The 12,220-nt window shown below is 40.2% G+C and overlaps 1 protein-coding gene across 1 annotated transcript in view; it reads left to right on the top strand.

The window, feature by feature from the left end:
* Positions 1-12,220, top strand: part of cdh24b (cadherin 24, type 2b) — a 155,063-nt gene that overhangs the window by 87,744 nt on the left and 55,099 nt on the right. The window contains exon 5 of the mRNA XM_003457428.5: positions 4,091-4,258. Within this exon, the coding sequence (XP_003457476.1) occupies positions 4,091-4,258 (168 nt within the window). The remainder of the gene's footprint in view (positions 1-4,090; positions 4,259-12,220) is intronic.

Raw genomic sequence — 12,220 nt, 5'->3', positions numbered from 1 at the left:
GTCACCGCGTCGCAGTCTCGCACACGTCACCTGAGGGCAAAAAGTTTTATTGTCGAGCGTGGAGGGGTTGAGGGCGGAGGAGGGCGCTTTATTTATTAATTTATTTATTTAACTTTATGATGATTACTTTTTTAGCAGTCTACCTTGGAGGGGACTTTCAGCTCTGTTTATTCAGAAATGGAGCTCTGACTGTCTTGATGTTGTAGCTGCTGTTTTGATAGGCAGCGCGCATTGAAGAGACATTAAGTTTCACGGTAAAACTCCATATCTATCAACTTGTTCAGAGTTTTTTTTTTCTGTCTGCCTGTAGAAGTGAGAGCCTCCATGTGAGCGTTTATTTTGCCCACACAGTCACAGGTGGCCAGCACTCGTGTTTTGCTCATTGAATGTCAATGCCTGGTAATTGATTGCCTCGGCACGTGAGGACCTCTCAAATAACCAAAGGGAGCTGCAGGACTCTTTGAAATATAAGCCTAATTCCACACAGTGTGTATTAGCCGTGACACTGTGCTTTCAGAAGAGCTTCAGCATTCCGAACATGTCCGCTCTCCTCTCTACTCCCTATCTCCCTTTTTTCAATCACCCCCCATTTCTCGTCGGTTCCATCACCGAGGGTCTTTTTCAGAATGTGCACTCAGAGGCGAGCGCGTTCGCTCATACATTTACTTTGTTTGTTTATGAATTCTGCTCAGAAAGCTCGACATATTTCTGCCTGTTCGTTCGTTAGCATTCAAAACAGCCCGCGCTGAATGTGATTCACCTTGAGCTGCCAAGTCATCCAGGCCGGTGTTTTTTGGTGGATGCTGGGCGAGAGCGGGCAGAATTTGATGTGCAACATCCAATCACATGTAGCAGAATGAGGTCATTTACACGGGGGAGGTGATCGATGTCGAACGCGAGTAAATGATTCGTCTTTGTGTGCCGCTAAAGAGCATGAGACACAGAACGTGATTTTATGCTCTGTCAGCATGTCTATCTGCTGCAGCGTGGTGATTTGTCTTTTCCAGATGAGCCCCCTTTTCACATATCTGTTTATGTACGTGTGTTTCTGTGCGCCGTCAACGGGACATTAAGTTATATATTGTAGCTGTCAAATGGAAAGTGAGTGTCTCCAAAATGTCAGAAAAACTGCCACATTGTCAGGAAAAGCAGCTCGGTGACGGCGTACGTCGATATCGTCCAATACGCTTTGAAAGGGCAAAGCAGAACTTTAAAAACACTTCGATTAAACTCAAATTACGGGCTTTTAACACAGAAACAAACTGAGGATTGCTTTGGAGATGATAAAACAACTGCTAACATAAGTGGTAACTTTACAATTTATTGTGTCGTAAGCTGAATTTTATATGCCATAAACTGGTGTGTTGCGTTGCGTTTAAGTACACCAGTAAAATTACAGTTCTGTTGTCATGGGAAGGATGAGTAAACCACAGTACCAACAGAGATGCCACCATCTAAAATTGAAGCAAGTTTATTTGTTGAAGGTGCTGCCATGCTGTTTGTGTAAAGTTTGAATGAACTTGATATCATTTGTTGTGTTTCCTAATGTTTTCCTTTCACCGCGTCTGCCATGCTCCTCTGTCACTGCCCTCCTGTTTGTCTCTGTGTTAGTTTTTTCATACTTTCATAGTTTTTTTGTTTTGCTTTGATATCTTTTACTTTTTTGTGCGCTTGACAGTTTTCTCTCCCCCTCGGTCAGTTGTCCGTCCATCTGTTTGCCCTCCACTTCTCCTCATGTTCCCAGGTTGTTCTTTGTGCTTTCCTCTACTTTTTTATGGTGTTTTTTTTACCTTATTTGTTTTAAAGCTCGCTTGTTGGTGTCTAAACCTTCTAAACACATAACAGAACAGCTCAATTTATTTAAGTGCATTGTAAAAGTAACTTGATAGGTGGATGTCAGGACTTTTAAATTGATCATTTATGAGAATAGTTACACATACAGTCAAGTGAAAAGAATGTTTTCAAAGGGCTCTGTGCAGTCCTGTGAGAAATTAAATACGGCTCGTGATTCAGTAGTTTGTAAAACTACCTTAAGCAGCAGCTGGATGATTTTATCTGTCTCACAGATCATTGTGGAGACATTTTGGCCCACTCCTCTTTGTAGCATTATTTGTTTATGCGCAGATTAAAGTCCCACTGCAACATTTCAGTCAGGTTGAGATCTAAACTTTGACCGGTTCATTGCAACACCTTAATGTTATTCTGTTGTAGATTTACTGCTGTGCTTGCCTTGTTGCATGACCCAGTTTTGGACAACATTTGGCCTCACGTTTGACTCCAGAATACTTTGATATAAAGAGTAGTTCATGGTTAAGTCAATGACCGAAAGGTGCCCAGGTCCTGTGGTTGGAAAACAAGCCCAAATCATCAACCCTCCACCACCATGCTTAACAAGTGTTTGTGCTGATATGCAATGATTGGTCTGCTCCAAGTGTTGTCCTGTGTGTCATGGCCAAAAGTCTCTGCCTTTGTCTAATCTGTCCAGCAGACACTCCTGGGAAGATTGTGGCATTGCATTAACCTCAATGCTCCAGACCAGCAAACTGCCAAAACAGCTACAGAGGTGCCAATGATTAGTTACCAATGAGCATTTGATTAGCGGCACCTAGCTGTTACTTACCCTCTTAATTTCTATGGAAGCTCTAATGATGTTTTTCACAGGACTGCATAGAGTCCTATGAAAACATTGTTTTCACATGACTGTATTTATCTGCAAAATATACAAAATAAACTTGCACGGGTTAGCCCACCTGATTTACAGAGGCTGCAACGAATAATTCAGAAATTAGTCATTAATCTAGCACTTTACCTATATTTTGCAAAGGCCTGATGGTAGTTTGACTGCATTAACATTTGCATGGGGATTCAAGTGGTCCATTTACTGTAATACTATTTTTTTTTATAGCTAACTACATAAAACTACAAATGATTAGCGGCTGTAAAAGGAAGAAAGTGAGTGTTGATTTTGTCATTCTCTGCTACAAGTGAGCAACATTTGACAATTCCCACCCCATTTTATTTCATCTTGACTGCTGTGAAGGAATATCCAGGCAGTGCATTCTTCAGGCGGCACACACTTGACATTTTTTTCAGTGCTCGTGCAAAAGGACTGTGGTTGTGTCGTGCTCACAGAGCAACGTCATCATGGATAAATCTCACAAATCTGAGCCTGAGGAATACATCACTGTGACCAAGCATTTTATAGAAAGCCGGAGCTGACATTCTTGCCCTTTCACATAAAAAGTGGGTTGTTTTATTTTGGGGGGTTATGTATGACCTGTTAACAAGTGGACATTCTTTTGCAATAAAATCAACTGAGTGGTATTTTTCTGCTGGCTTGTGACCTTTTTGTGATACATTTGTTTCATTTTGCATGTACATTGTTTACGTTTGCGGGAATGTGTACTTTTCAAAACTGGCAACACTGCTAATTAGTTTTTATGTGACTCTAATGGAATGACCAGTGCTTAGATTTCTAAATAAGAGTCACAGACCATCAGGACCAAACCGTATTATATAACATTTATACCTGAAGGCTAAATGGCATACTGGAAATCAAGAATGACCTTTCATTAATGACTTCCTAACATGTCTAACTGCGGTGTTGATGAAGTCTTTAATAAAGGGTCATGACTTTCTCAGTTCATAACGGGAAGTCAGATCTGTTGTTATAAATGTTAATAAGTCATTAATAAAAGGTTACGGTGTCTGTTACGATTATTAATTTGCCACTTCATAGGACATTTAGTTCTTGTCAGATCTATTGGCGGTTCTGACTCAGTCATCAATAAAGACTTATTACATTAACGCAGTTCATAAAGACTGATCACAGCATGTGGATTTTACTGCAAACGGTCAAATTAACCACCACTTGTAAACTCCCAAAGCTATGCCTTATTAGAAAGTGGTGCCTTCAAATGTCTATATTTTATATTTTTAAAGCCAGAAAGTTCAGTTAATCATAAAGTTATAAATATTGATCACAAAAGAGTTTCAGTCTCACGCAGATGTATTGTGATCATTTGTTGCCAAGAAGTAGAAACCAAGGTTCATGGTCATCGTGATGCTACCCTATGTGTGTTTTCTCCAGGTATTCTACGAACGGCTGTACCCGATATGGACAGGGAGACCCAGGACCAGTACCTGGTGGTGCTTCAGGCTAAAGACATGGGGGGGCACCTAGGAGGATTATCTGGGACCACCACTGTAACCGTCAGGCTTACTGATGTTAATGACAACCCACCACGCTTCACACAGAGTGAGTAACTCAGCGGCTCATACCGCTACCAAATAAAATATAGAACAGGAATAGAGAGGCAGCAGTCTGGGGAAAATTACTGCTGCAGAGAGTGCATCACATCTCACATACATGCACGATAACTGTACATACTGCCCACTGCTCACGAACAGTGGAGCCATCAGCCAGTGTAAAATAACTGTGTGTACTTTTAACCATTTTGTTATGCCTGTGTAAAGTTTCTAGCTTCCGATATAGGGAAGGGATGAAGAGGAAACAAACAGTGGGCTGCATAACAGCATAAACACCATGTTTGTTTTGCACCAGAAGGCAGAAGAGTTGTCGGACCTTTCTGACCTGCAGGTCCTGTCAGGATTTTCACAGCAGCAGTCAGGCAGAGGAGATTCCTGCAGGGCTGCAAAGTACCTCATCAAACATTCAGCCATGGATTTAGCTTGCCTCTGCTATGATAGATCGGCTACTATTTCCAACAGCAGCTACACTGTCAGATTATATCAGACAATCTGACAGTATGTCAATGTAGGAAACCCTAATTGGCTTCCTAATAACTTTGAATACGGTTAACTGAATTTCACTGTTTGCAATCATGACATCGTTTTAGTAAAAATCATAGATGTGATAGGTCTTTCTTACTTGTAGCCTATGAAATATGTTTTTGATAAATGAAATCAAATTAGGCTTTACTCTTGTGGATTAAACAAAATATAGACCAAATTAGCGGTTGGCATAATGGTGAAGATGATCTAATCAAGATGGGTTATTAGATATTATTGTCCTGTTTCCGATTATAATGTTAATCATTCTTCGAAATAGGAGGCAGCGCTGATCTTCTGCCTCTCGTTTTGCATGCACTAGACTGATGTGAATAAGAGGCTGGGATTAATTAATTCTCTTTTTTGGTATGTCACCAAAAGAATGGGAGGTGTGTTCTTTCATACCCTCAAACGGACAAGCTAGTTAGGCCTCCTGTGAATGATCAAGAGAATCATGTGGCCTTGGTCGCCAGGGTTCTCCTCGTACTTTACTTAAGGTCGTCCTTTCTGCCATTTCTCGTCTAAGCAGCTCCGTCTCCTCCAGTTTAATTGCTGACCTTCTTCCAATTAAAGTGACGAGGACAGCAGTTGGGAAATCACTTTTGTATGACTGCTGTAGAGGAGCTGGTAGGAACCATACAGTACTATGCATAGTTTACTTCCAAGGACCTTGACTTTCTTGCAATTTTTAAAGTGGTCTTGATCAGTAGCCCTTCAGCTTTCTGAGGGTCTTTCAAAGCTTTTCTTTGGATATTTGCTGATTTCCACTCATTTTCAGTCCAGTCCTTATACTGACCATTTTTAGAAGGTTTATGTATTTATTTAATAATATGTGCTATCACTTAACACTGAGCCATGAATCATCAAAGCCTGTAAAAAGAAACATCACTCCAGTAATGAGCCAGTTTTGTGTCTATACATCAAAGACAACTTAGCAAAGAACCAATTTTAAATTGTATCTGTAGGATAGTTTCTTCAGTTGTATCTATAAACATGTACCAAGAATCTATCACAGTTTGACACATGTAAAGCAGTATTTTGGTAACAAGAACTATTAGCTGAATACTTGGCGTATCTCAGCATAGTGTGCATTATGTAAATAAAAAAATCAGTAGGAACTGCTCAAGTGGAGGACAAAAGAATCAATCTAAAACAGATCAACCATGTATGACAGTCATGTCCTTAAGAGGTATTAAAAAATTCAGCAAAGACCTGAAACAAGAACTGAGGGATGCATCTTGGCCTTCGGTTGATCCATATTTCCCATTTTCTTAGCAATATATGGAGAAAGGAGGATCGCCTCAAGACTGTACAGTACTGTAAGTTACTTTACTAAAAGTGTTAATGAGAGAGAGAGAGAGATAGATAGATAGATAGATAGATAGATAGATAGATAGATAAAAATAACAGCATAAAGCATCTTTGGCATAGCAGTTGCATTCTTACACATTTTTTCTTTTCATGAGAACTTTGAAAAAGTGATTGAGCTTCGGTGTGATCTGAAGGCTGTTGTAAAATAGGAGTGACTACAATTTGAAATTCTTTTCTATAAATGAAATTGAAGGCAAAGTCATTTTAAATGAGATTGTGTGTGATTGAACCAAGCATACTCAGACATTAAGTTTGAAAGATACAGCAATTGCTTGTTGTTGAGCTTCTCCCAGTTTTCATACAAGTCACTGAGTCAGAAACTTATAATTAAATGGATTTCATATAATTTCATTGTCAGAATAAGGATTTTAGCTCACATGGTAGTGGGATTTTAATATTTCTTGGTAATATTTAGACATTTTATTTGTCAATAATGGCTGTCGATATGTATGCCGATCATAACAGTGTGTTTAGATCTGAGTTACAATCTTAGTAGCAGTATAACTAGTTTGCATTTCTCTGTGCTGTGCTGAAAAAGTCACTGTTTTCTAAATCAAACAGCATGGGGGAAAAGTGCAGTAGTATATCAGAAACCACAGGAGGCACAGGGAAGCTTTCTGCTAAAATCTGATGGAAAACTCGAGATGAATGCATGACTCCTTCACCGAACACGGATATGCAGGTAAAGCTGACAGAACCGCTTCCATATGACAGTGACATCACGTACCAATTCTTGGAATCCAGACTCATGAGCTTGAGACTTGGCCTGTGCCATGACTGTGCTTTGAAAAATTCATGAGCTTCATTGTTTTTGTTGCCAAATTGCCAAGGTTTTGGAGCTGTGAGAGCACCTCTTGTTAAATACAGAATTTAAATGAACTGCAGATCTGTCTCACTGATGCTTTTATTCATCAATTTGGTTCATTTAAAGTAATTTTTTTTAAACGTAGCTTAAAATGTAATATTTTTGAAAGGCTTTTGTAGCTTAGCTTGCTACGTTAGCTTCAGTGTCATTTGAGGTAATATAGAATAACTGATGGCTTACTCATACGCTTCCCAAGTAGTACGTTCTAACCTGTGTAACAGCCTCTGTTATAGCACCACCTGGTCATCTTTTTTTAATGAGTAGTGAGTAAATCCACAATATGTTCTTAGTGAATGTAGAGCAGTGACACGCACCTGTCCCTTTAGCCAGGTCTCCCTCCTGGAGTGTCAACTACTTCTCTTTTGTGACAGCCATCAAATATCTCATCAAATATGAACACGTGTAAAGTACTCCTTGGTCTCACATCCAAACCCATTTGGTAAATGCAATTTCTCAGTGTACAAGGACATGTTTTAACCCAACAACGTCCTGTTTCGAACTTAATCAGTTAGTTTTTAGTGGCTGAATCTAAACAGTGAATGAAACCAAGGGTAAGCAGCAAGTTAAAACAATAAAAACAAACCACAGCACTACTCCCACAACCTAAACCCTCCGTCTCCTAAGTTGGACCTTTTGAGAACGTTTATGAACTTCTGTTGTTTAGTGTTGCCTTGTCCAGTCTCTTAAGACACTAATGCCAAAGGACACCTGGCAACACCAAGGGCCTGTGCTTTTGCTTGTTATTGCTTCACTCTTCTCCATCTATTGCCCCACCTGTAAGTCCCTTTTGCTCCTGCAAAGAAGCACTTCAGGATATAACAATATATTTTTTCAGTCTACGTTCCACATGCATTACTTGCACAGGATGGTGTGCTATTTGATAAAAGCTTTGCCAAAATTGGGGTAATGATGTACTGGAGTAGCAGATTTGCTAACTGAGTTGAACCTCCATCAAGGATGGTGTTTTGGACCTGAGGCTTGTTTTGATCTTTCTGGGTGATGAGGAGTCTCATGGTGCCGGTAGCTCCTTTAAACCTTCACCGTGCACCAAAATCTGTTGGCTATTACCTCCTCATGTTCTTCTGATGACTCCCTGTATGAGTTTGCTTTGCTGAATGCACCGATGTTAACCTACACGTAACCTAGAGAATTTGTGTGGATGTCTCGGTGTGCAAACAGTCCACATATTCCCACGTTTTTCTGTATGTCTGTGTGTATCCCTGAGCCTCTGCTTGCCTTTTTTTTCTTCCCCCTCACGCACTCACGCTCTCTTGTGCTTGCGCGAACACAATCAAAGCCTGCCACCCCGCCGCTCTACTCAATTACACACCCAGGCTTTTAAAAAGACACCCTCAAATCCGGCCCCCGCGTCTCCCAAGGTCAACACTGCTTATTCCTTGTGGCATTTAGCAAAGGGAGAGGATTACACTGGCGCGTATGAACCAGGTATTGGCTGTACATTATAGCCTTAACAAGAAGGAAAAAAAGCAGCCTGCTTTGTGGGCTCGTCTCTTCACAGAGCCCTTGAATTTCTCACTATCCAAAACATGATTTTAGGAACTAAGTGGGTTTGTTGTGTGTTCAGTTTTGAAAGCCATCGGGGGATTTCTTGTGCCCGGAGGAGGCAGTATAGCAAAGGGAAAGTAAGCTACGGTGCAGATTGTAGTTTTTTTTTTGTCTAAATGATTAGCGGAGATTGTGGGATATTTTCAGATGCTTCACTGGCAAACATAACGCTCTAAACACTCTTTATCAAATGGCATGCATTATGCTCCAAATGTATTTGGACAGGACCTTGTTTCTTTTAGATTTTAGTTCTGTGGTGCAGGGATTTAATTTTAGACCCATCCATATCAAATTTTTAAAGACAAAGCGCTTTTTGAACAGTTGTGTACGGCAACAACGCAAAAGCAGCGAGTAATTGTTTTCAGTAGCCTCCTGACACGAATCCAGACTTAGAGTTTTTATCCCAGAAACATCATTCCACTTATAAGTGTTAATACTGGGAATACCCGCTTCTCAGCGGGTCTGCTTTTTATGACACGTCAGAGAGTAAACTGAAAAATGTTTGTTTTCAGCGACGCGTCGTTAACAAGCCAGACGGCTGTCTGTTACTGTCTCATTTCATATCAGCTCTTTTCCTGATTAAGCTGTTAATTATGCCGGTGCAAAGTGGAATACATGGATGAGTAATTGTGTGAAAGTAAACATGGGTACTGGGTATCAAACGCAAATAATTAACTCTGTGTCACCCCGCTTCAGGACTGCTTTAGTAAATGATTTTCTACTCCTCTGGAAATCCGGCAAAGACGATAGGGCTTCCACAGCTTCGTATAATTTGTAGCAGGACCATAGTGGTGTTGTTTGAGGGCTGATTTGAAATTTCATACCCTTGTTTCCATGTAGTCATTTATTCAGACATGTTTTCCCATGTTTACTATAGCTGAATAATTTATGGCTGTGTGTACTCCAAGCTGAATTCTCCCTGGTATAAATTGAAAAAGAGGCTAGCTCAACGGCTGGAAGAGTACCTAAAAATAAGATGACCACTTTATTTATTAACACATAACCCCTTTTTTTAAAAGTCCTACCGCTCGATAAGGGAGGGAAACATGGCTAGAATTTTAAGATGCCCTTTTTTTCTCAAAGCCTTTAAAAAAAATAATATTAAACTTTTAAAACGTTATCAAAATCATCCAACTTTTACCTTTTCAACCTCATTTTGTTTTAAAAAACCTTTCACACACGCTATCAAAATTAAATGCAAATATTGCCCTGTGGCATTTTCTACACCTGAGGAAATGACACATAAAAGACAGAACAAAGAAAAGGAAAGCAAAGATGTGCAAACACCTGCCTTTGACATCTCAGGAACACAAAAATAAACATGACCCAGTTCTGCCTGTTGCATTAGAACACTGCAGTGTATTAGAAAACACAGGGATGCATGTTAGATGGAAAACGGGGATCATTTCATTTCATTATAATAATCACATATTGATGGACTTAATATTAGTGTTAGCTGAGAACGCTGTTTTACTGTATTCATGTAACTCCATCATGTATGTGCGTAAAGTATTTATAGGTGTACATACAGTGTATAAGATGTAACGTTTATCTTCCAGGCACAAATGCAGCTTTGGGAACATTGCACTTTGATCTCACCTCCTAAATTTTTATCATCTAACTTGTGTATTTGAAAGGGAAGTGGAAGGTAGCCTCAGGTTCCCTGTGATTATTCATGGAATTATATATTGACAATATATACACAATTCAAGGTCCACTTGCAAACGTCTCGATGTCTCACTTGTGCTTGGTTGAATTCAAGCTTGAGATCTCATTTTTGACCTTGGATAAAGTAGTTTGAGAAATCTCTCCCCACATCCTGAATTTACTAAAAGCTCTTCAGGAGGCTTCAACAATTCATCACAAAATCCTTGCCAGCAGACAGAATTTGCTACATTTTTTACTCCAGTTATATATCGATAAAGAAATCAAAAAGGAGAGAATATGAATAAAAAGCTGAGCCCTGTGATGAAAATCAAACAGTATAGTGGAAACATATTGTGAAAGCCAGTAAGAGACCTTGCTTTAGAGAAATCTTAACTAATGAATACTGTACTGCTTAAAAAAAAAGGTTTGATTGGTCACCTCTTAACATTTTTTAAACTCTGAAAACATCCTCAAACATAACATAGGAAGGTTCCTCTTGGGTCTGCGCATTTCTTGTTAATGAAATACATTCAGAAAAGTCCTCGGGCTTTTCACAAAGCCTAATCGCTTTTCTCACATTGCTTTAGTTTGTCCTCATCATACTAATTTAGAATTATGAGATCACGATAAGAAAGTCTGTTGTAGTCCTTATTGGTCCTAGCTGTTGTAATTATGTTACGCCGTACTATAACATTTCATGCAAACGCAGTGCTAAAGCTATTGAATAGATAAACACTTTAAAATGTGCGTATAGCACTGTGGGCTAAAAGAAAGGGGCCTGTATTTCACAGCCAGGGCTTTAAAAGCAGATTGAGAACATTTTAAAGCATGTCAAAGAGTGGGGCAAATAATCTAAATCTACTTTATTAAATGATCGAAATCAAAAATGATTCAAAACCACATTTGAAATCAGGACCACTTAAAAAAAAAGTGAAAGTGAAATGTCACTCTGTGTATGCGTCTTCTCGGTGAAATGTCAGCATTTGATTTGATCTGGCCCAATCCTATCTGTACACCAATTCTACCACCTCGAATACGTCTGTCGGCTGTCAAAGGGCAAAACATTGATTCAGAACCTTGTGACGGTTGGAGCAGCAATCTGTAGACTCATAGAAATTCCCAAATGCGTCCGGAGACTCATAACTTGTGCTTGCTGATGCTACTGGGCATGAGCAGCTACAACTCTGCACGGTGACAGCTCCACAGACGGAGGCTCAGGTGCCGCTTTCCCGTTTTTATGTGGTTTCCAAACAACCTTGGCTTGCCAACGGTGCCACATAAAAACGTTGAGGGAGCCATCACTCTCCCAGCAGTTTGATGGATGGAAAGATAGATGAGCTGACAGATGACTACATAGGTAGCGCCGATAAGATCAGTGTCATTTTATGCACCGGGGAGAAGAGACAGAGGGAGAAGGAGCGATAGAGGGAGTAGTTCGGAGAAGGCTTCATCATAAATATTACTAATTCATTTCCCTGGAGAGCGCGGATGTAATAGAGAGAGTGTGAATGGGAGGAGACAGAAAGAGAGAACGGGGAGGTGTGTGTGTGCGAGTGAATACAAAACTCGGTGTGCGTGTGTGTTCAAGAGCGCCCTTTTTTTCCTGAAAGAGAAGAGAAAAAGAGAAAGATGGAGACGCTGAGGAAGGTGCGATAAAGTTGTCAGAGGAGTGAGACAACAGGAGGGAGCGAACGGGGAGTGGGTGAGAAATGGCTCAGAGAATGTAGAGGAAACCACAGAGAGGCTGAGGAGACAAGGAGACAAATGTACAAGTACGGGCGCGGGGGTGTAATTGAAATGGAGGGAATCGGTAGGCATTAAAAAGGGTATTATGTCCTTTAGTGAGAATGAGACGCGCAAAAAACAAAAGAGGCGTAAGGACAACAAAGAGGGATGAGTGGGCGAGCTAAAAGTGTACACACAGATTGACACAATGGCTTAACCTGTGCGTGTGTTCTTTATCTGTGGCTCGAGCTCCTC

The sequence above is a fragment of the Oreochromis niloticus genome, linkage group LG18, assembly GCF_001858045.2.
Source record: "Oreochromis niloticus isolate F11D_XX linkage group LG18, O_niloticus_UMD_NMBU, whole genome shotgun sequence".
Classification (NCBI taxonomy): Eukaryota; Metazoa; Chordata; class Actinopteri; order Cichliformes; family Cichlidae; genus Oreochromis; species Oreochromis niloticus.
Note: the sequence above shows the minus strand (reverse complement) of the source record. Positions and strands in the feature narration are given on the sequence as shown.